Source organism: Callithrix jacchus, chromosome 5, assembly GCF_049354715.1.
Source record: "Callithrix jacchus isolate 240 chromosome 5, calJac240_pri, whole genome shotgun sequence".
In the NCBI taxonomy this organism is placed as follows: Eukaryota; Metazoa; Chordata; class Mammalia; order Primates; family Cebidae; genus Callithrix; species Callithrix jacchus.
Window position 1 is genome coordinate 3796800 of NC_133506.1, and position 23922 is coordinate 3820721.

General features: G+C 49.7%; 1 protein-coding gene across 14 annotated transcripts in view; it reads right to left on the reverse strand.

Annotated features, from left to right (window-relative positions):
- Nucleotides 1–536: 536 nt before the first annotated feature.
- CEP250 (centrosomal protein 250) overlaps nt 537–23922 on the reverse strand; it is a 56939-nt gene continuing 33553 nt past the window's right edge. For 11 of the 14 annotated variants that reach the window (XM_035297996.3, XM_035297994.3, XM_035297990.3 and 8 more), the window contains 15 exons: nt 23292–23459; nt 22765–22899; nt 20522–20665; nt 19153–19286; nt 16681–16819; nt 15332–15674; nt 14713–14834; nt 13184–13304; nt 11433–11554; nt 8071–10686; nt 4257–4370; nt 3915–4073; nt 3402–3503; nt 2439–2498; nt 537–1141 (listed from right to left, as the gene is read on the reverse strand). In XM_035297996.3, the coding sequence (XP_035153887.3) occupies nt 878–1141; nt 2439–2498; nt 3402–3503; nt 3915–4073; nt 4257–4370; nt 8071–10686; nt 11433–11554; nt 13184–13304; nt 14713–14834; nt 15332–15674; nt 16681–16819; nt 19153–19286; nt 20522–20665; nt 22765–22899; nt 23292–23459 (4743 nt within the window). In that variant the 3' untranslated portion in view covers nt 537–877. Of the gene's footprint in view, nt 1142–2438; nt 2499–3401; nt 3504–3914; nt 4074–4256; nt 4371–5507; nt 6012–8070; nt 10687–11432; nt 11555–13183; nt 13305–14712; nt 14835–15331; nt 15675–16680; nt 16820–19152; nt 19287–20521; nt 20666–22764; nt 22900–23291; nt 23460–23922 lie in introns of those variants that run through there. The other 3 variants (XR_013535016.1, XR_013535017.1, XM_078371045.1) reach the window with 2 other exon arrangements.

The following is a 23922-nucleotide window of genomic DNA, read 5'->3' on the forward strand; positions in this document are numbered from 1 at the left end:
GAATGGGATACCTCAAGGACATCTACCCAGAGTAGAAGAGGAATGAGGCCGCGTGGAGCTTCCGAACTCAGAGATTCTGACTTTAGCTGAAGGTCAATGCTGATTTTGAGGTCCTAGACTTCTTTTAACCCTCCATGATCTCCCCTCTCAACCCACCCAAGCTCAGCTCCAACCCCTGCCACAGACAGACCAGACTTCTCATGGTGTGCTTGGCAACACCCCCGACTCCACTCTATCCTTCAAGGGCCAGTTCCTGCCTCCCTTCTTCAGCCCCTGGAATTCCTACAGTTCTAGTTAGTACAAGAATTGCCTCTGACTCATAAATGCCTATTAGTCTGTGCTCATCAACTGGACTGCAGGCTCTCTGTGGGCAGGAGCTTTGTCTTGTGTGTTTTCTGAAACCCTCCCCATAACAGAGCATGGTGTACAATAAACACATGCTACCTCGACAGGAATCTCTGGCGAGTTCTTCCCTCGTCAACTCCCTTGATGTGCTGCCGCCATCCAGCTGCACAAGTGGAAACAGCAGCAGAAAATGAATGCAAAGACCCCAGGGTTTATTATCGAGGGGAAGTTGAAGGAGGTGGTGAAGTGCTAGGAAAATAAATCTAGACGAGAGGCAATAGGTGTTCCTCAGCCAGGGCAAGGCACTCCTCTGGGTGATTCCGTACGTAGCAAGGAAATGCAATTTACCTCATTCCCAGGTGAGGTGGGACCCTCACAGTGTTGTAGGTTTCCTTCTTTCCGGGAACACCAGCTGACCTGGGGCTCCTAAATGCCTAACAGAGCCAGGCTTTTCCTTTGGCAAACCTGTAGGTGTGCAGAGGGGCCGCAACCACGGTACAGTCTTCTGCCTGTGTGGTCCTGGCTGTGGCTACTACCTGGAGGTGGCTTGGGTAGTGCTGGGGCTGGGGTGTAGCAGGACTGGCCCTGGGGATGTAAGACTTTGAGTCAGGGACTCATCCAGCCTGCGGGTCTCTGCCTCCAGGACAGTGGCCTCAGGGGCCTGGGCCACGGCGAGAAGTGAGTGTGAGAGGCTGTGGTGCAGGCCTGCTAGCTCGCGGCTGGTCTGTACTGAGCGGGCGATGTATTCCTGCTTCTGCTTCCACTCCAGAGTCAGCTGAGCTCGAAGCAGGGCCACCTGGTGGGCAGGAAAACCAAGAGGGAGAGCAGCTGAGGGCCCTCAAGTTATTACAGCTCTTCCTGCTCTGTTCCTGTGATGCTTGTCTGAGCATCTGAATCAACTCTACCACATACACCAATCTCAGAAACAGACTTCAGAGAGTTTAGGGGAAGGGCCCTTAGGAATGATAGGATACAGTAATTCTCAATCCTGGCTGCACATGTGACTCAAATAGGGAGCTTGAAAATTACAAAGCTATTCATCAACTTCACTGAAAGATAATTTACATGTGGTGAGAAATGCCCAGATTTTAAATGTACTTTTTGATGAGGCTGATAATATATACCCATGTATAACCACTAACTGACTTTTTTTTTTTTTTTTTTTTTTTTTGAGATGGAGTCTTGCTCTGTCACCCAGGCTAGAGTGCAGTGGTGCAATCTTGGCTCACTGCAACTTCTGCCCCCGGGTTCAAGCGATTCTTGTGTGTCAGCTTCCTGAGTAGCTAGGACTACAGGTGTGCAACACCACACCGGGCTAATTTTTATATTCTCAGTAGAGACAGGGCTTCACCATATTTGGCTAGGCTGGTCTCAAACTCCTGATCTCAGGTGAACCGCCCGCCTTGGCCTCCCAAAAGTGCTGGGATTTCAGGTGTGAGCTACTGTGCCCCAGCTCTGACTTTTTAACAGAATAGAAAAGCATTCTGAGTTTAAAAGAATTCAAAGTAATAGTTTAGGTCTAGCTATAGAGTCAGGCCCTGCCAGTAATGACTACTGATTTCTGAAATAGGCTCAGAAATAAAAAGGAAACACTTCTTATGACTCCTGGGCTTTGAAAGGGAGAGTGGACTTTTAAGTGAGGCCTAAGAGGCAGGAAGGCTCTTCAAGTCACTTTTCTGCAAGTGGTGGCTCAAGCAGAGCTGGGTGGCCTGGAGCCTGTGCTGCTGCCCGGCTCCTCTGCCTCGGGCGCTGGCAACAGTCTTGCCTGTGAGGGTACCTCTGAGGGCAGGGAGGCCAGGATGGCTCCACTTGCTCCCACCTGTCCTCCTAGAATCTTCTGCCTGCTCCTCAGCCCTCTTCCTTCTCCTTTCCCTTGCTAAGCATGGATCTGGAAGTTGGGGGCCAGGATCATGCTTTCTTCCCCACTCCCACCCCTTAGGCATATGAGAGATGGGGTTCGGACTGGGACTCTTCCTGCCTCTGGTGGAGACTGAGGTTCTCTGAAGGCAGGAACTTCCCCTCTCCCTGCTGGTGGTGTACAAAGGGCCTGAGTACAACGGAGGGAATATGGGCTTAGAAAATCCAGAACATACCTCTTTCTGCAGTTCAGCCACATACTTGGCATCTGAGTTCTTCTGTCCTCTTCTCCCATCCTAAAGAAGACAAACAGCACTCTTGTTGGAATAGGCCTTCTGACTCTGGGGTTTCTGCAAGTTTCCTTGCAGAACCTCTTCACAATCTTGGGGGTCTGGACAAAGGCTATGGGCCAGAAGCATCTGAACTCAGACTGTCCCTCTACAGGGCAGCAGGCCCTGAGGCAAGGAAAGGACCCACACCAGCGCAAAGGGCAATGCCCGTGGAAACCTGACACAAATCATCCGAAGGCCTGGATGGCATTTACTTCTCTGAGGCATGTTTTCATTTAACAGAACTACACCATGTATCTGCTTTGTGGTAGCCCTGGGGTATGAGTTAAGGATGCAGAGAGGAAGACACGGTGCCTGCACTTGAGAACTTTCATTAAAGGACAGGGGATAGAGAGCTAGTGTTCAGCCACCCATAAACAGTGCCTCCCTGCCAGGCTGCAAGGTGGGGATACCTCACCTAAAAGAGTGCTGGTATGGGGAGTCTTCCTCAAGCCCTTTATACAAAAAAGGGACACTGGCTCCAGGGAAGACCATGGACCCTTAAGCCTGTAAACTCAACACTGTAGAAAGGTCTAAGATATCAAGCTGTGATCAGGCTCCCAGGCTTACCAGGAGCTGACAAGTGCCACACAACCCCCATACACCAGGGATCCTGAGCAGAGCCCCATGAGTCCCGCTCCTGGGCCAGCCTGTGGCACTGGTCTGGGAGTGCACAGATCTAAGTCCCTCAGAAAGCAGGGTCACTAGCCCTGATGCCACCCCAATGTTGGGCCTTCTTCTCATGGGGCAGTCAGGAGGGGCTCTCTGGATTAGTGAAGTGCTGTCAGCCTGCGATATGCAATGAGGAGGGCTGTTTCTGGTGGCTGGGGTTGGGCTCTCTATTGCTGCAGTACAGTAAAATGCGTAAACCTGCTGTGTGGGTGGAGAAGCCGTGTGCTTGCTGATCTCCAGGGACCGTGCCTGGGCCGCATGCATGGCCTCCTTCTTCAGCTTCCTCCGTTCTCGCTCTACCTGCCAAGGTGCAAATAAGAAATCAGGGCTTGGCTTGGCTCTGTGACTGGAGCAGAGCTGCCTTTCTTCAGAGGTGGCCGGTGCCTGTGAGGGTATATGTGAGGGTGTATGAGGGTACAGCTAGGGCAGCCCTGAGTGCAAAGAAGTGCTCCTGGGACAGAAGAGGCAGGGCTTGCCTCTCAGGCCTCTGGAGCAAAGGCCAGCAAACTTTTCCTGTAGTAAGTACTTAGGCTTTGTGGGCCATAGCAGGGAAGCAGTCACAGACAATGCATGGCTGTATTCCAATAAAAGTTGATTTTCAGAATGGGCTGCAGGCTGGATTTGGCCCACAGGCTGTAGTTTACTGAGCTCAAGCTCTAGGGACTGCCTGAGAAGTGGAGATTCATGCCTATTGACCAGAGGAGGGGTCACCTGCTCCAAGGTGCTCCGTAGCTGGACATTGTGGCGCTGCAGCCTGCTCCTGTCAATCTCCAGCCGTGCCACCGCTTGCTGCAGGTGTTCAAGCCTTTGTCTCCATGGCTGCTGCTTCTCTATTCCAGCAGGACTAGGCTCAGCCTCTACTCCTGAGACCTGTGGGAACCCACTTGTGAATCTCACCTGGGAAGCCCCTAAGACAAGCAGGGAACAGACAGAGGGCATACAGACCAGTCTGGCAGGTCTAAGCTTCAGGAACCCAGGTCCCAAGGGAAAGGGACAAACCCCGGGACAGGAGCTCACTGCTGGGCCATCTGTTCCCCCGAGTCCCCAGCTCACCTCTCCCAGCTGCATGCCCTGCTCCCCTCCGGACTCCTGTTCTGCTCTGCTGGTTGCACCTGGGCTGTGTAGCCGCTCCTTCTCCAGAGCCTGTCTGGTGAGCTCCAACTCATCCTAGGGTGCCAAGGAATGGAGTAAAATCACCCCTTGCCAACCTCATATCCAGACCCACCCACCCTCCACAGAAACAGTGGTTCAATGTTCTCCTCAGGCTTTTGTCTTATTTTTCCTAGAGGCTCTGAGTCATTCTAGTACAGAACCTTCATTTCACAGATGGGTAAAACAAAGGAGCAGAGGGGCCTCAACTCTACTCAAGGATATGTGGTGAGCTAGCAAGGGAGCTAGGACCAGAGTCTCCAGTTGACTTCACATCTCCTAGAAGGCTGAGCAATGACTCAGAGCACTGAGTCTTTGACGTTCTGTGGGAAGAGCATGGGCTTTGGAGTCACACAGGGCTGGGTGCCTTGTCACCACTCAGTGGCTATATGACTCTGATTGAAGTATAAGTGCTCCCCAAACCCCAATTTCCTCATTTACAAAATGACTACATGCACCATGAAACAGATAAAGCTCTTGGGTTAAGTCCCTTTGGGTAAGTGGGGAAGCCTCATGCTAGATACTTTCTAGGCGCCCCGTGGTTCATAAATGTTATCGGTCAAGAAGAGAGATGACTGTAATCCCAGCACTTTGGGAGGCTGAGGCGGGTAGATCACGAGGTCAAGAAATCGAGACCATCCTGGTCAACATGGTGAAACCCCGTCTCTACTCAAAATACAAAAAAAAATTAGCTGGGCACGGTGGCACGTGCCTGTAATCCCAGCTACTCAGGAGGCTGAGGCAGGAGAACTGCCTGAACCCAGGAGGCGGAGGTTGCAGTGAGCCGAGATCGCGCCATTGCACTCCAGCCTGGGTAACAAGAGCGAAACTGTCTCAAAAAAAGAAGAGAGATGAACAAGAGTAAAAAAAAAGTGGATGCATGCGGGTTGCCTGGGAGAGAGGAAGAGATTGGTGATACAGTCTGGGCTCTAGAGGCAGATGATTCAGATCTCATTGCAGTCCTGCCATTTATGAGGGTTTTCTTGAGATGGGGTCTTACTCTGTCACCCAGGCTGGAGTACACTGGTGTCATCTTGGCTCACTGCAACTTCCACCTCCCAGGTTCAAGCGGTTCTCCTGCCTCAGCCTCCCGAGTAGCTGGGATTACAGGTACGTACCACACACCTGGCTAATTTCTGTATTTTTAGAAGAGATGGGGCTTTGCTATGTTGCCCAGGCTGGTTTCAAACTCCTGGGCTCAAGTGATCCACCTGCATCAGCATCCCAGAGTGCTGGGATTATAGGCATGAGCCACTGCGCCTGGCCGTGACTTTCAACCAATCCAAAGAGGGTTTAACCTCTCTGAACTGCCATTCCTCAACTATAAAACGAGGATGGTAACAGTTCCTATTTTTCAGGGTAGTTGTAAAACAGAGAGTTATAGTGCCCTAGCATGTAAAACACTTAGAGTGAAATGGTCCCACGACAAGGGAGGGCTGCATCTGACAGATGCCCCTGTGTGTATGGATATCTGTCAGCAGGTGAAGTGACTCTGACCGGGTTGTTACTGAGTGAATACTGCTTAGTAACCCAAGAGTATGGGTGGAAAGTGCCCTCCTGCCCAATTACATACCTTACTTTTGCTGTGCACCTGAACACAGGAAAGGAGTTCCACTTACCAAGTGCTTTCTTCCTAAGCAGTTCATACATACCCATTGCCTATTTTACCGATGAGAAATTGAAGGTCAGAGGAAAGGCATTCACCCAGGGTCACACAACACTACTGCATTTTAAACCCTGGAACTGGACTCCACAGTTCACACTGACCTCCTTCTCCTCATACTGCCCACCAAGAGCAGAGCTTTTTGAGTTCCCAGAAGTTCTCTGGGGGGCTGTGTGTCTGGGGTTCCCTGGGGCTCAGTCAAGGGACCAGGAAATAGAACCGATTTCCCTGGAAAACTGGACTGGGCTTCTCTTGGCAAAAGAGATGATGCCTCTCGCTGTCAAGTCAGCCTGGCTTTCCTGTTGGCCTGCTTGCTGCAGGTCTTGTGCTCAGTGCAGGGGGTACAAAGGTGACTAAGACATGGTGCTTGACCTTGAGGTTAAATATTACACCCTGAAGTTCTCTCCTAAGCTCACTTCCTCTCTCACTCAACACTCTACCTACAAGGAACCCATTTGTTTTAACTGTTGATGACTCCAAAGTGTCTCTGGCTTCAACTCGAAACTTCAGATCACTTTACTGACCTGCCCACTGGACACCTCCCCCTGCCTGTCCCACAGGTTCCTCCCTCCATTTCCAAACTGACCTCATCATTTCATTCCTTTCTCACACCTGCTTCTCATCTTCTTGGTGAGCAGAGACCTGAGTATCATCTTTGACTTCTTTCTGCCCTCTCTTTATTCCTCCCACCTCTTAGCCAATCAACTGCCAGAAGTCCTACCTCTCAGACCCACCCACATCTCCATTCACACTTTCCATCTTAGGGTACGACCTCTCTGCTGGACTTCCAGTTCAGCCTCCCAGTGGGTCTCCCCAGGCCTGCTGTTGCTCCACATGGCAGTCTGAGTGATCCTTCTGAGCTGTATGTCTGATCACATCACTCCCCTGCCGCAAACACTTCACTTGCTTCCTACTAGTTACCCAGGTCCTCCGCATGACCGTAAGCCCTGATGGGTGTGGCCCCTACTGTCTTCCCATCTCTTACCAAATCCTTCCCTCTGTCTCATGCGACCTGAACTGTGTACACAGATAGTACACTTGTTCTCACTCTCTTTTCCTTTTCCCCTGAATGCTCCTCCCCAACCTGTGCCTGGCTAGTTCTTTACTGGTCCCTTCAGGTCTAATCTTTTTTTTTTTTTTTTTGAGATGGAGTTTCGCTGTTGTTACCCAGACTGGAGTGCAATGGCACGATCTCGGCTCACGGCAACCTCCGCCTCCTGGGTTCAAGCAATTCTCCTACCTCAGCCTCCTGAGTAGCTGGGACTACAGGCGCTCACCACCATGCCCAGCTAATTTTTGTATTTTTAGTAGAGACAGGGTTTCACCTTGTTGACCAGTATGGTCTCAATCTCTTGACCTCGTGATCCACCCGCCTCCCAAAGTGCTGGGATTATAGGCGTGAGCCACCACGCCCAGCCCTAATCTTATGTTTTTTTTTTTTGAGACAGAGTCTTGTTCTGTTCCCCAGGCTGGAGTGCAGTGGCATGATCTCAGCTCACTGCAACCTCCGCCTCCCGGGTTCAAGCAATTCTCCTGCCTCAGCCTCCCAAGTAGCTGGGATTATAGGCACATGCCAGCATGCCTGGCTACTTTTTGTATTTTTAGTAGAGATGGGGTTTCACCATGCTGGCCAGGCTGGTCTCGAACTCCTGACCTCGTGATTTGCCTGTCTTGGCCTCCCAAAGTGCTGAGATTACAGGTGTGAGCCACTGTGCCTGGCCCAGGTTTAATCTTAAACACTGCTTTTACCAGAAAGCCTGTTGGGACCCACTCCCAGAAAAGGTTGAGCATCCCTCCAGGGGGCAATCTAAACTTCCCCTATTAGGTACCAACCACACTGCATTATCGTAGTTTCCCCATGGGACTGTGGGCTCTTAACCTCTTTGTATTTCCCCAGACTAGCACAGTAGCCTGAATCCCACTGTGTTGAGGTACTCATGATCTCAGCTTTCTCATAATCTTGAGGTATCACAAGGCCCAGAGTGGTGGGCAGTCCCTGAGCTCAGCCAGACCGGGCTGTGTCCCTTGGCCCTTACTGCCCCTGGAGTGACTCACCTGCAGCCTCTGCTGTTCTGAATCTCGCTCCAGGACAGAGGCTTGAAGGAACATGGCTACCTCCTGCAGACTGCTGATGCTGGCCTTGCTCTGCACTAGGGACAGTGCCAAGTCCTGGGCCTTCTCCCTCCACTCAATCTCCCTGGCTTCTGTCTGTCTCAGGGCTGCCTGTAGCTGCTCCAGCTTCCGCTGCAGCCTGGGCTCTAAAGAATAACATTTTGAAGATTGTTCCTCCACTGGGGAGGCTTTGTGGCTGTGGGGTAGGGCTTCCAGGTTGTTCCTTTGCTGGGCCTCCCTCAGCTCCAGGATCTCCTGTTCCTTTTGTGCTAGAGTCAGCTGTAGCTCCCTTAGACTCTGACGAAGCCCCCTTATCTCCTCCTCTTCTCTCTCCTGCCCCAGATTCTGCTTCTCTTGAATCACATTCTCTTGGACCCTCTGGGCCAGAGACTTCTCCAGCAGCTGCCCCTGTTCCTGCTGATGTCTTAACTCTTCATCCCTCTGCGCAAGTGCCTGCTGCAGCTGCTGCACGTCCTCCTGGTATCGGAGTTCCTGGTCCTGGATCTCACCTTCTCGTGTCCTCAGGGCCTCCTCCAGCTGCCGAGCGTGTGCCTGGCAGCTGTCCAGGGCAGCTTGCAGGGTGGCAGTGCTGGCCTCCAGACTGCGGCTCAATTCTACCTGTTCAAGCAGATGCTGCTCTTTCCCCTGCAGGGCAGCGTGAGCCTTGCCAAGAGCCTCCTGCAGAGCCTCAGCCCGGCCCCGGGCAGCTTCCTCCTGATGCCGGGAGGACTGACTTTCTGCCCGCAGAGCCTCCAGCTCCTGGTCCCGTTCCTTGATCACTGCCTGGGCCTGCAGCCAGTTGTCCTGTAGGGCCCTGATCTCCACCTCATGCTCCTGTGCCTGCTCAGCACACTGCTGCTGGAGGGCCAACAGAGCTTTCTCCTGCTCCCGAGACTCAGCCCTTAGGTCTCCCAGCACCTCCTCCAGGGCCTGGACCCGCCGTCCCTCCACTGCCAGCTCTTCCTCAAGCCTTTGTGCCTGTTCCTTGTAGTCCAGAAGCTCTTCCTGATGCTCCTTCAGTGTCATTTGGGCTTGCTCCAGAGCTCCCTGAAGGGCGTCTGCCTTTTCCTTCACACTCTCCTCCTGCCCCTGGGCCTGCTGCTGCTCTTGCTGCAGAGTCTCCAGTTGCTGGTCCCTCTGGCTTACGGCTCTCTGGGCCTCATCCAGTTGACTCTGAAGTGACTGCTCCTTCAGCTCCCCTTGTTCTCTGGCTTCCTGCAGGTGCTGCTGCAGGACCACTATCTCCTGCTCTCGCTGGGACAGGAGGAGACTGGTCTCACCCACCTTCCTGTGCAGGCCCTGGAGCTGCTGCTCTAGCTGGTCCTTGAGCTCCTGAAGTTCATGGATATGCTCCTGCTGGCATTCTACCTCCTTCTCCTTATCACGCAGGATCAGCTTCATGTGCTCTAGGCTCCCACGCTGTGCTTTACTCGGGCCCTTCCCATCCTCTGCCCGTTCCTGCATCACCTGCCTCTGAGAGGCCAGCTCTCGGCCTCGCTCTCTCAAGGACAGCTTGATCTGTTCCAGGTCCTCCTCCAGGATCTTGGTCTGCCGTGTCCTTTGATCCTCGAGAACCTGAATTCTCTCCTTCTGCAGCATCAGCTCCTGGTTTCTCCTCTCGAGATCCTGAGTCAGATGATCTTTCTGCCTCTGCAGCTCCTCGATCTGTTCTCGCTGAGACTTCACCTCTTCGTCCCTCTCCTGCAGCTCTCTTGCCAGAAGGGTGCTGTGGCTCTCCAGGTCATGGATCTGGCTGCTTTGTACCTGCAGCTCCTGGCTCCTTTCTTCCAGGTCCAGCGTAAGGTGGGTCAAAGCCACTCTCTGCGCTTCCCTCTGGCCCTCCAGCTCCTCAATTAGTTTTTGCTGGCACTCCATCTTGTGATGGTTTTCCTCCAGTTCCAGGGCCAGGCATTCCAGAGTAACCAACTGCTTTTTCAGATCCTGAACCTGTCCTCTCTGGGACTCAATCATTTGGTCCTTCTTCTCAAGTTCTAGAAGCTGATGCTCTAAGACATTTCTCTGGGTGTCCCGATCCTTCTCGAGCTCTCTGATCTGCTCCCTTTGCACAGTCAGCTTCTGCTCTCGCTCCTGGACGGCCACGGGCAGGTGCTCTAAAACAGACCTACACTTCTCCAGCTCCTGAATCTGTTCTCGCTGCAGATCTACCTCTTGGTTCCTCTTCTTCAGGTCCAGAGACAGCAATTCCAAAGCAGCCTTCTGCATTTCCCGTTGCTTCTCCAGTTGGTGGATCTGTCCCCGCAGAGTTTCTACCTCCCTTTCTCTTTCGGCTAGGGTCTGGGTCAGGAGAGCCAAATTCTCTTGCAAAGCTTTTCCTTGGGCCACCTTCAGCTCACCCTGCTCTTGCAGAGCCTGGGCTCTCTCACGCTCACTCTCCACCTCCTCATTTTTCAGCTTCAGTGCTGAGCGAGCCGTTCTCAGGTCGTCTTCCAGGACGCCAGCAGCACTTGCCTGAGCCCTGGCTTCTGCAATAGCTGCTTGCAGGTGTTCCACCTGGGCTGTCAGGTTCTCTTTGGCTGCCTGAAGTAACTCTTGCTCACCCTGGACGACAAGATGAAAAACCACTTTAGAACTGCCCGGGTGCGATGGCTCAGGCCTATAATCCCAGCACTTTGGGAGGCTGAGGCGGGTGGATCACAAGGTCAAGAGATCGAAACCATCCTGGTCAACAAGGTAAAACACCGTCTCTACTAAAAATACAAAAAATTAGCTGGGCATGGTGGTGTGCGCCTGTAGTCACAGCTACTTGGGTGGCTGAGGCAGGAGAATTGCTTGAACCCAGGAGGCGGAGGTTGCAGTGAGCTGAGATCGCACCATTGCACTCCAGTCTGGGTAACAAGAGTGAAACTCTGTCTCAAAAAAAAAACCAAAAAAAAAAACAAACCACTTTAGACTATACTTCCCTGCTACTGTCACTCCAACACTGGCCCTTCTCTTTCTTATTTTGTGGTACTAGCAGTGACAAGGACTTGGGCAAAAAAGTGGTGGTATATTCCACTTAAGCTGATACCGTAAAAGAGCATTGCTGCCACCTCCTAGGACTCTGCTATGCCCAGGGCAGACTGGTCCTTCAGGACAAGGGGCAAAAACATCAACCTCAATTCAGAAAAAGCAATTGAAAGAAGATTCACTGGAATCTTACTGATGGCCCCCAGGGACATGGAGACAGCCAGAGGAGCTGACAGACTTGCTGAAGGAAGTGGGACACGTGACCACAGGCCAAGGTGGGTCCAAGGGACTACTCCTGATGCATTCCCCACACTGCACCAAAACCAGTGCCACTTTACCTGGGCTTCCATTCTCTGTAGCTCTGCTCTCCGCAGGCGACTCTGTAAGGATGCCACAGTTTCATGCAGTTCCATCAGCTCAGATTCTAGGGAGTTCTGCTTTCCTTCCCACTTGGATTTCTCTTTAAGGAGAGGAGAGGTAGTTGAGTAAGACCCATGGTTGGGGTGGGGGAAAAGAGGGATATAGAGGCAGATGGAGGATGGGGAACAGATTCAAAGAAGGCGGCGGCCAAGAAGGAGAGAATTACATCCAGTGTCCTAGAGACATCAACCATCTGCCAGCTGCTTTTATTTGCCTGGCAGCACTCCCTGCTGCTGCCAGCCCCAGCACTGCCTGGTAGTCATCCTAATACGTCTTCATCCTCATTACCAAGAGCCTCAGCCCTCAATTCCAGACAGGGTTGAGACAGATGACACTGGAGGTCCCTTCTAGCCCCCAATCCTATCATTGTGCAGGAGTTCCTAGAGACATGGCTGGTTCTGCTGCTGCCCCTGATTTCTGCAGCAGGTGCTGGAATCCCACTCTATGTTCGTGGCTCTCAGGGAACCCTCAAATGGCCTCAAAATAGGCCCAAGCTATCCTCTTCTCTTTTTTTTTTTCTTTTTCTGAGATGAAGACTTGCTGTTGTCGCCCAGCCTGGAATGCAGTGGCACAATCTTGGCTCACTGCAGCCTCTACCTCCCGGGTTCAAGTGATTCTCCTGCCTCAGCCTCCCGAGTAGTTGGGACCACAGGCGTCTACCACCACATCCGGCTAACTCTTCTAAGTAGAAACCTGAGCTTCAAGACCCTTCCTCTCCTCTCCTTTGAAGGAGCCATGACCCTTTCCAGTCCTTGGCTGGTGCATAGGTACGTCCTCCCCAGAACTCCTCTCCTTGCTTTCTCCCAAATAAATTCATAATCCCTCAGCTACCAAAGGCTAACTTGGAGGACATACTTGAAGATGATAAAAGTAAGTAACGTAGATGATAAAAGATGCCATTTTATGTGTTTACAGTCCTGGCCCTGGGTCTCCAATTTTTTTTAATTTTTAAAATTTATTTATTTATTTTTTAAGACGGGGTTTCACCATGTTGTCAGGCTGGTCTTGAACTCCCGAACTCAGGTGATCCACCCGCCTTGGCCTCCAAAGTGCTTGGATTATAGGTGTGAGCCACCACGCCCAGCCAATTTTTTTTTTTTTTAATTTTTAAATCTGCTGCAGAGACAGAAAGTGGAAGCCCAGCCATTTCCTTTTTTCAGTTCACCAAATCTGTTCCTCCTAATCTTTTCTTCCAGGATGGGCCTCAAAAGCCAAGCAAAGCAGAAAAAATAGTTCAAGGAGGTCATTACCCCTTTGGAAGTGCCTCTAGATTTCATCTCACAGTTCTGGGTAAATAACAGAATGCAGCTAGGCATGGTGGCTCAAAACGCCTGTAATCCCAGCACACTGGGAGGTTGAGGCAGGCGGTTCATTTGAAGCCAGAGCTTCAACAGCAGCTTGGTCAACATGGCGAAACCTCATCTTTACTAAAAATACAAAAAAATTAGCCAGGCGTGGTGCTGGCTATAATGCTAGCTACTTGGAAGGTGGAGGCTGCAGTGAGCCAACATCGTGACACTGCACTCCTGCCTGGGTGACAGAGTAAGATTCCATCTCAAAAACAAAATAAAAAAAATAGGTGGCTGCTAGGCCTGTTCCTGCCACTTCTGGGCTCCTCACCTATCTTCCCTCTCCCTCTAAATTTCCCCACCTGTCTTGAGCTTCTCACCTTCCTGATTCTGGGAAAGCTGTCTTTGCAGATCCTGCAACTCTGTGTGGGCCTGGCTCTTCTCAGCCTCAGTATCAGTTAGACGTTCTTCCAGTTTCCGGACCTGATCCCTCAGATCATCCTGGGAAAGGAAGGACATGGCTAAATATGAGTTCCTCATCTTCCACAAGCACTGCAGGGCTCAAGCTCTCTCCTCATTCTCAGCCTCTGTGGTGGGCCGCCATTGTGGATCTACTCCCAGAGAGCTGGATTACTTCCTCTGAACGCACGTGCATTTAGCACCCTGAAGTGCCTACAGGGTCTGCTCCACTTGGATGGAACAAGAATCTCCTTCTGACCTATGTCTTTTGAAAGAGAGCTGCTCAAAGTTAGCCCAGGGGTCACCTCTTTTCTCCTGACACTCCTACTTCAAAGTTAGCCCAGGGGTCACCTCTTTTCTCCTGACACTCCTACTTCAAAGTTAGCCCAGGGGTCACCTCTTTTCTCCTGACACTCCTACTTCAAAGCTTAGCCCAAAGGCCATATCTTCTTTCCTTCTGACCCTTCCCAAATCAGAATGAACTGCCCCTTCCTCCTAGTCCCAAAAGTACATCACTTGCGTTTGTTACTGACCCAATTAATTCTATCAGTTCTGCTTTCTAGCAGAATGCAGTTTTGCTCCTCCACCGTGTCACAAAACTCCTTTAGGCAGAGATCAGGTCTTTACCCCTTTTGCATCCTCAGCTCAGAGTGGCTGTGCTGACATGTGGGTAGAACTCAATTTGTACTGATAGGTTCACTGTGAGGTGGAATTTATGACATCTTCATTTCAGAGCATTCTTAGGCCTAGAATGCTCCTATAAATGCCAACCTCAAATAGTGGTCACTGATTTCTAGGGTTTCTCTTGGAAGCCTGGATACCAAGAATAAATTCATGGCTGAGTGAAAAATGATGCAAAACAATGCCACACATCTGCCACACATTTTTTTTGAGACGGAGTTTTATTCTTGTTGCCCAGCCTGGAGTGCAGTGGTGCGATCTCGGGTCCCTGCAACCTCTGCCTCCTGGGTTCAAGAGATTCTCCTGACTTGGCCTCCTGAGTAGCTGGTATTATAGGCACCCACCACCATGCCTAGCTAATTTTTGTATTTTTAGTAGAGATGAGGTTTCACTATATTGGCCAGGCTGGTTTTAAACTCCTGATCTCAGGTGATCCGCTTGTCCTGACCTCCCAAAGTGCTGGGATTACAGACCTGAGCCATGGCACCTGGTCTGCCCAGGGTTTCATAGTTTACAAGGCTCATTCAAGATCCTCACTCATCTGGTCCTCACAACTCTGAGCAGGCGCCGTCTGCCCTAATATGCAGGGGAAAACAAGGCCCAGGAACTCCAAACACTCTATTTGGGGTTGCCAGGTGGTAAGTGATAGAGGTGAAACTCGTCCCAACTTGATCTCAGGAATAAAACAGGTCAAACTGCTTCATGCATCTTTGCCTCATGTCCTTTGAGGGAGGTAAAGAGTTCAGGAAAGGGGAGCAGAGAAACATACCCGAGTCTGTTGAGTCTTCCACAGATCTTGATGAAGCTTATGGAGGGCAGATGCTACTGCCTCAGTGGAGAGAGCAGTCAGCAGGGAACCTCTCTTAAAGAGGCTTCTAGCTCCATTCTGGTCTGAAAAAATGAGAAAAACTTCAGCTGCCACTATGAAAAGAAACAGCCAGACCTTCCCAGACACAGCCTTGGCATTCCCACTGTTTCCTCCACTCCGCAAAAGAACCCCTTCTCAGCAGTTCACTCACAGTATGGGACAGGCACTATGGTGGGTGCTGGGTAAGGCCAGCTCTCGCTTGTGGCGCACTTAGTTAAGTGCCAGGAACTGTGTGAGCTATTCACATCTGCAATCTCCTAACTCCTTGGTGAAATTATAAGGTAAGTACTTTTAACGGCCTCATTTTGTAGTTAAGGAAAATCAAACTCAGAGAGGATAGGTGACTTGCCGAAGGACACATGGCTAGCAAACAGTAGAGCTGGGGTTCAAACTCAGAATTCCCCAGTATGCAGTCTTAACCCTAAAGCAATATGGCTTAAGGAATAGCATTCCTCTCCTTTTCTGGTGGGAATGGCCTGGGTTTGGCCCAAAGGACCTAGTTCTGGGGTGGCTGTCTCACCTGGCTCAAGGCCCCAGAGGGAGGGAGCAGAGTCTCCCCCACCACTCAGCTCAGGCCTGCTCTCACAAACAGACCCCAGGCCCTGCTGCAGGACAGAGTAGAGGCTGGCCAGCTGGGCCTGGGCCTGGTTCCCAGGCTGCTGCTCTGCGGCCACTGCCTCCAGCTGGCTTTCTGTGCTGCGCAGTCGCAGCTGTAGTTGGGCTGCCTTGGCTTCCTGGGCCCACAAGGAAGCTCGTAGCTGCTGCTCCATGATACGAGACGCCTCCAGCTCCTCCAGCAGCTGTGCTTCCTGGGCCAGAAAGTCAGCCTCCTTTTCCTTCACCTCTTGCCTCAGTAATTCCATCTGCCAAGGAAGAATTGTACATACTCTAAGCAGGAAGTGGACACCCTCTCCTCAGGCTCTCCCAGGCGAGACCCCACTCAATCCCTGTACAAACTCTGATCAGGGCTGGGAGGATTTCAGCTCAGCTCTCAGGCAGGTAGAGGGACTCTGAAATGAGTGTTACCCTAGAGATCTAACACCTGCTGACTACTGAACACATGGGCCCAGGCTGCTATGCTAATGGGCTTCAGCCCTGGCTTCTTGGGCAGATATGCTGGCTCCCTGCTATGATCAGAACTCTGGCCTGAAACCCTGATGCTGCACCTAGTAAGAGCAGTCACAATAACATAGCTACTATGTATTGAATGCTTATTGTGCTCCTGACATTTTTATATTTCTATAATGGTTACAGGAATTAAGAACAAGAATTATCACCCTTGTTTTATGGATGAAGAAGCTGACGTTCACATAACTAGAAAGTGGTACAGCTTGCATTCAAACTTAAGACTGTTGAACAGCCAAACCTGTGTGCCCTTAACCCCTGCAATCCACCATCTAGTTCTTATATCCCATTCTTCCCCTCCTAGTTCCATCTCTCCTCTGTATACAAGGTCTGGGGTCCTGATGTGGGCAGACTGAGTCCCTGGAAGTCTTGCTGCTGCCTGCCTGATCTGGAGTGTTACTGGTTGCTAATTCCCCCCTGCTGCATCTTGCCAACCAGATCCAGCACACTTGAAAGTGGCTGTGCTGGAATCAGGCCTGCGTGGGTTCCACCCCTGTGTGTACTTTGCTCTGGGCTGTCAGGTTTCCCACAGGAGCCATGCCCACCTCTGGGTCAGGTTCCGAAGCCCCCACCTTGTCTAGTCCTGGCTTCCCCCTCCTGCGGGGCTGTTGAGGCACCTGCCTATTCTATAATTAGGAAAAATAGATGGGTCCTCTCCATGAGAGGACTCAGAGCAATCAATCTACTACTCCAGGATCAGGCTTCTGCCAGGGATGCAGGGCTCATAACCAGAGTAGGAAGTACCTGGGCATTGAGCTCTCTCTGTCCTCCCTGGGCCTCCTGCATGTCCTGGCGCAGGGCGCTCAGCTCCTGTTGTCGAATAGAGTCAGCTTCTTGTAAAACAAGGAGTCTCTGTTCCTTTTCCATCAGTGACAGAGTCAGGCTAAAAAGAGAGGGGTCAGAGTGTTGGGCCATTCTCTTAGGAAATGAAAAACTACCTCCCGTCTGAGTATTCTTAACATAGCATTAAAAATCAAAATAGAAATAGTAATTATTATATAACAATAAGAGCTATCATTTATTACTTTAATAAGTGCTCCTAGGTACTTCCCATTTCGACCCCACAGGGTTTGTTTTTTTTTTTTTTGGAAAGAGTTTTGCTCTGTTATCCAGTCTGGGGTGCAATGGCACACACTCCTTAGTAGCTGGGATTGCAGGCACGTACCACCATGCTTGGCTATCAACCTCACAGTTTATTCTCTGGCAAATTTCACATATACCTTATATTAGTACCTCCCATTCAATCAACATGTCCAGATCTTCCCAGTCCCTCTTCTCTCCTCCCCTGCCCCTTCTTCTCTTCCCTTGCCCACCCAATCATCTCCTATTATGTTCCCTAGCTCAGTGAATGGCACTTCCATCTACACAGGTCCCAATGTAGAACCTTGACCACTCCAGAGTTCCCCCTTTGTCCTACCTATATCCAATCTATGATTATATACAATTGAATCTAATTCCCTTAACATCCTTTAAACCTCTTCTCTTCTCTCCCCTTCCCCACTACCCTACCTTGGTTTAGCTTTAGGATCTCAAATCAGGACAACTCTTACCAGCCTAACTTGTCTTCCTGCCTCTAGTTGCATCACCAAAATGATATTTCCCTTCTGAAACTCCTATTTTTTTTTTTTTCTTTTGAGATGGAGTCTCACTCTGTCACCCAGGCTGGAGTGCAGTGGCATGATCTTGGCTCACTGCAACTTCCGCCTCCTGGTTCAAGCGATTCTCCTGCCTCAGCCTCTCGAGTAGCTGGCATTACAGGCACCCACCACCATGCCCAGCAATTCTTTTTGTATTTTTAGTAGAGACGGGGTTTCACCATGTTAGCCAGGATGGTTTTGAACTCCTGATCTCAAGTGATCTGCCTGCCTTGGCCTCCCAAAAGTGCTAGGATTACACTGCGCCCAGCCCCATCCCCTTCTCAGACTCCTGCAGCACTAAAAATACAAGCTGCTCTTCACTCTGAATGGTCTTCTGTCATACCTGATATCTCATGTCATTGCACCCTTCAAAGAATCGTAAGTTGTATTATATCAATCTCCCTGCTTAAAATTATCCAGATGTTTCCTATGAAACTCAGACTATGAACTCTTTGCTGTGACCTACCAAATCCTGAGTGCTGTGGACCTGCCCAGCTCATGCCACTCTCCTCATTCACCAGGCTCCAATCATGCCACACTCTTTCAGTTCCACCAAACACTGTAAGCTTTTACCTGCCTCATGGCCTTTGCACATGATTTCTACTCTTTCAGAATGGAACTCCCCCTCACCCTTTCACATGGGTAGCTTCACTTCATGCTTAGTGTTGTTTTGTGGAAGAAAAATAAAATAAGTAATAATAAAGTTTAAAATAATAAGCATAACATAGGTGATAGTTAACATTCAGTAAAGGTCATTTAGAAGTTATACAGAGGCTAAGGAATTTAAACAGCCTCTCCCAGCATAGCTAACAAGTTGCAGCTGCAAGCTTATCTCAACTTTCCAAGCTTATCACCTGCCTCCAAACACTGCGCCCACCGCCCCCCATACCTCTGTAATTCCTGTCTAACAGCAAGGTTGACTGGTCAAAATAACTAAATTGTAAGTTCTCTCAAAATTGTCACAAGTTAAATAATTTACTGTCTTTGTCTAAAACCTGCATCCTGTCTTGTTTTTCCGCCTCAAACTGCATATAAGCAAAACTGCCTTCTTTGTGGTGGTCGGCGGCCATTTAAGGCGTGAGTGTGCTGCCAGCCCGGGTGCCTGAATTAAAGTTCTCTTTGGTCTCCATTGGTCTCTTTGTCTTCTTTGGCTGGGGTTTTACTGCAACGGTTTAAATGCACCCTCCTGAGAAAAGCCTTCCTTAACAATGGTTCTAAAGTAGGTCTCTTCTCTCTCACCCTGTTTCCTCGATGTGTCATAATCTGTAATAATTTGAGTTATTATTTAATGTCTTCTCGAGAAAACTGCAAATTCTATTCGGGCAGGGACCATACAGTCTTCTTTATCACTGTATCCCCAAGCATGGTGCCTGGTGCATGATGGGTGTTTTTGAAATATTTACTAAATGAATGAAGTGCAAGCTTTGAGGACAGGAATCATGCCCTCTCCACATGGCTACATGTACATCCCAGAGCTGCAGACATGAAAGGCAAGATGGCCTGAGCAGACAACTGTCAGTATCATAGTGACCATACAGCCAGATAGGCAAAAGCCACCTCCATGGCCTACCTAGCCTACCTGGCTTTCTCTCTCTCCAGCTCCTTCTGAATTCGGTTATACTCCTGGGTCTCTCTCAGCTTCTCCTGAACTTCCTGCTCCACTAGCCTCTGGGAGTCATCCTGGGCCACCAGCTGAGACTTCAAGTCCTCCACCTGGAAATTTAAGGGCATGAAGACCAAGATGGCAGGGCAGGGGGCCAGTGGGAAAATGCTCCTCACCTAGGGCTTCAGGGTCCTTCAAGGTTTACCATAGTCAGCGGCCATTTCCAATGCTCTGGTGGTTCCCCCAACCCCTACACACTGTTCTTAACCACCCACTTCCTCAATACAGTTCGGCCTGGGCCTCCCAGCCTCACATATGCTGCGTAGAGGCATGCATAAATAAAAATCTTGGCTGGAGGCTGGACATAGTGGCTCACACCTGTAATCCCAGCACTTTGGGAGGCCAAAGTGGGAGGATCACGAGGTCAGGAGTTAGAGACCAGCCTGGCCAGCATGGTGAAACCCCATCTCTACTAAAAATACAATAAATTAGCCGGGCATGGTGGTGCGCACCTGTAATCCCAGCTACTTGGGAGGGTGAGGCAGGAGAATTGCTTGAACCTGGGAGGCGGAGGTTGCAGTGTGCCAAGATTGCGCCACTGCACTCCAGCCTGGGTGACAGAGTAAAACTCAGTCTTAAAAAAAATATATTTTTTTGACTGGGCTGGGTGCAGTGGCTCATGCCTGTAATCTCAACACTTTGGGAGGCCAAGGTAGGCAGACTGCTTGAGATCAGCCTGGGCAACAAAGTGAGACCCTGTCTTTATAAAAATTAAAAAGTTAGCCAGGTGTGACGGCACGTCTGTAGTCACAGCTACTCAGGGGGCTGAAGAGGGAGAATTGCTTGAGTTGGGAAGTCGAGACCGAAGTAAGCTGTGATCTGCAGCACTTCAGCCTGGGTGAAATAGTCAGACTCTGTCTCCCCCACCAAAAAAAACAAAAACAAAAACAAAACAAAACAAAACAGGCTGACTATAACTATGATCAAAGGCAAAAAAATGTATTGTGATTGCTTTTTTAAAAATGAAAAGAACATCATTTTGCAACCTAGTATGTAAAAATATTAGATTTATAGCAAGGTCAGAAAGAACAACTGAAGCTGAGACTGCTGGGGAAAACAGAAGCTCTGCGACCATTACAGAGAAAGAGGTTACTATCCCAGGGCTCTGAGAGGCACATGCTCAACTCTGAGCACCCTCTAATTTTCCAGTCCATACCATGGCCCACCCATCTACCTCCCAAATCAGGCAGCAGGGCCAAGGTTCTCCCTGTCCTTCAGGAGGAAGTGGGAAAGCCTGGCTATGTTGGGGAAGGACCATGGGACTGGGTGGGGAGGTGGAGGAGACCTGTTTCTGCAGGTCCATTTTATCCTGCAGCAGGGCGCTGCTCTCTTCCTGGAGGGCAGCAAGGTCATCTCTGTGCTGCTGGACTGCCTCCTTCAGCTCCCGCTGAACCTCCTGGAGCTGGGTCTGTAGCATCCCAGTGGTTTCCTGCACAGGGATAAGACATCAGTGAATAAAGGAACTGTGTTGTATAAATACTTTTTTTTTTCGGAGGGGTGGCAAAAGCTGAGGCAGGAGCCAGCAATTCACATTGTTTTCACCCCAACTTCTCACTTCCTAGTCCCTCTTCTCCCTCACAAAGTGTACTCGGTCACCCAGATTTCTTGGTCAGGGTCCATGGGTTGGTTATAGTCTCTCACCCAGACCACAGCAACAATCTCCTAACCATATCCCTACTTACACTTGATGCCACGATCCCCTAAAAACACACACACTATTCTCTACTCAGCAGCTAAAGTATTTAAAAATACATATATGTATATGTATGTGTGTATGTATATAAAAATAAATCATATCCTACTCCTGGTTTTAAAACACCACCCAACTGGCCAGGCGCAGTGGCTCATACCTGTAATCCCAGAACTTGGGGAGATTGAAGTGGGTGGATCACTTGAGGTCAGGAGTTCATGATCAGCCTGGCCAACATGGTGAAACCCTTTCCTACTAAAAATACAAAAATTAGCCAGGCATGGTGGCAGGCACCTGTAATCCCAGCTAATTGGGAGGCTGAGGCACAGGAACTGCTTGAACCTGGAAGGTGGAGGTTGCAGTGAGCTGAAATGGCACCGCTGCACTCCATCCTGGGTGATAGAGACTCAGTCTCACACACATACCTACATACATACCATACGTACCACCCAACAGTTTCCCATTGCCCTTAGAACAAAATCCAAGCTCCTACAACGGCTGACAAAGGGCTTCTGGCTACAGCTTCACTCCCCCTGAGTTTAACAAGCTGGAGCCACACTGCCTCTTTTTTGTCCTTGAACTTCCCAAGCCCTTTTCTGTGTCAGGGCCCTTGCAACAGTTGTTTCCTCTGCCTAAAGTGTTCTTCAAATGGTAGGCATTTCTTTCTTTTTTCAAATGGCTTTAGATATAATTCGCATACCATAAAATCCACTCATTTAAAGTATATAAGGTTTTAGGATATTCACAAAGTTGTGCAACTATTGTCGCATTCAATTTTAGAACATTTCCATCAATCCCAAAATAAACCCCACACCCATTCAGTCACTCCCCATTCCCCACCCCACTCCCCACTGTAAATCTGCTTTCTGCCTCTATAGCATTGCCTATTCTTGGTGTTTCATATAAATGGAATCAAATCACGTATAATATATGGCCTCTTGTGACTGGCTATTCCACTTAGCCAGATGTTTTCAAGGTTCACCTATGTTGTATCATGGAGCTGGTTTCTTTTTTAACCAAGTTTCAGCTCAAATGCTACTTTCTCAGTGAGGCCTTCCCTGACACTAAGTTCAAAGTGAGTTCCTTTTCTCAGTGTATCACTCTGTTTCCTTTATCGCACTTATTAGAAACTCTAATCATCTCATTTACTTTGCGTTTGCTCATTTGTCATCCAACCCTGCCACAGGAATGTAAGTCCCTTGAAGGCAGGGGCAATGTGTGCCATGCTGACTGCTGTGCCACACCTTTTTTTTTTAATTTTTTTTTTAAAGTCAGAGTTTTGCTCTTGTTGCCCAGGATGGAGTGCAATGGTGTGATTTTGGCTCACTGCAACCTCCGCCTCCTGGGTTCCAGTGATTCTCCTGCCTCAGCCTCCCAAGTAGCTGGGATTACAGGCATGCACCACCACATCCAGCTAATTTTTTTTTTTGTATTTTTAGTAGAGACAGGATTTCTTCATGTTTGTCAGGCTGGTCTTGAACTCCTGACTTCAGGTGATCTGCCCACCTGGGCCTCCTGAAGTGCTGGGATTATAGGCACCAGCCACCATACCTGGTTAATTTTTGTATTTTTAGTAGAGATGGGGTTTCACCATCTCTAGTTTCACCAGGCTGGTCTTGAACTCCTGATCTTAGGTGATCCACCTGCCTTAGCCTCTCAAAGTGCTGGGATTACAGGTGCGACCTACTGTACCTAGCCTGTGCCATACCTTTATGTACTTGTCATGTGTCAGCACCTAGCACAGGGCCTGGCACATAAGAAGTGCCCAAGAACTCTTCATGGTTGAATGGGTAAATGAGTGCCCCTTTCTCCCCTACTCCCGAGGCCACCCTGCATACCTGCTCCTTTAACTTCTGGACCTTCATGTCCTGCCTCAGCCGTTCCAGTTGTTGGCTGGCATCTGCCAGCTCCTTCTGGGTCTGCAGCAGTGTCTCCAGAAGGGACATTCTCTCCTTCTCTGTTTCCAGCTGCATCTGTGGAGGGGTAGAGGGGTAAGGACTTGTGGGCTCAGGGTTACCATGCTCACCAATAAGGCCACAAGCACATTCCAGCTGCTCTAGGGCTCTTCTACCAAATGAATGGGGGCTGAGGGCAAAGGAAGGTCTGAGCCCATGGGTTCAGAACAAGGAAGTGCAAAGATTACCACTGGTTTACAAGCTGACAGGATGTGGTATATGTCAGCCCTCCCTCAGGAAATGTGACATATTGCCGGAACTGCAGCTAATGGGGAAGACCACCCTGCTCACTGGTAGCAAAGTGGGTAGCTATGATCTCTTCTGGAAGCTCTTCTGCAGCACTATTCTTGAGAGTGGAAAAGGAAGTGGTCAAAGGTAAGGAGATCACTGATTGGACAGGCAGCTCCCACCTGGCATAGGGCACTCTCTGCCTGTGTCCGTTCTTCTTCTCTCTGGGCCCGGATGGCTTCCGTTTCTGTCTGCTGCTCCTTCAGCCTCATTTCCAGCTCCATTTTTTCCCTCTCTAAGCTCTCCAGGGACTTTGCCAGCTCCTGCTGGTGCCAGGAGCGCTCCTTCTCCTGGCCACATGAAAGAAACACCATTAGAACCAAATGGGTGAGGAGGGGAGGCAGGAGAATTGACTGGAGTAATAAGTCTCTATATTAGTCCCTAACTGGGTTACCTTGATACTTCTCTAAGCCTGTAAGTCTCTATATTAGTCCCTAACTGGGTTACCTTGATACTTCTCTAAGCCTGTTTCTTCACCTGTAAAGTGACACTAATAATCCCTGCTTTATCTATCTTATCAATTTTTATGATAAGCAAATTAGATTAATTTTAAAAAATCAAATGATATATGTGAAAATACCTTCCAAACTGCAATTGTCCCTTATATATGCTACAGATATCTGGGTTTTAATGTGTTTTTCCTTTTTTTTTTTTTAACACAATTCTACCTCCTGCAAGCTGAATAATGGCTTTTCTAAACATGCAAACTTAGAAGTTTTGTCTCCTACGAACCCTTTTTTTCTTTTTTTTAAG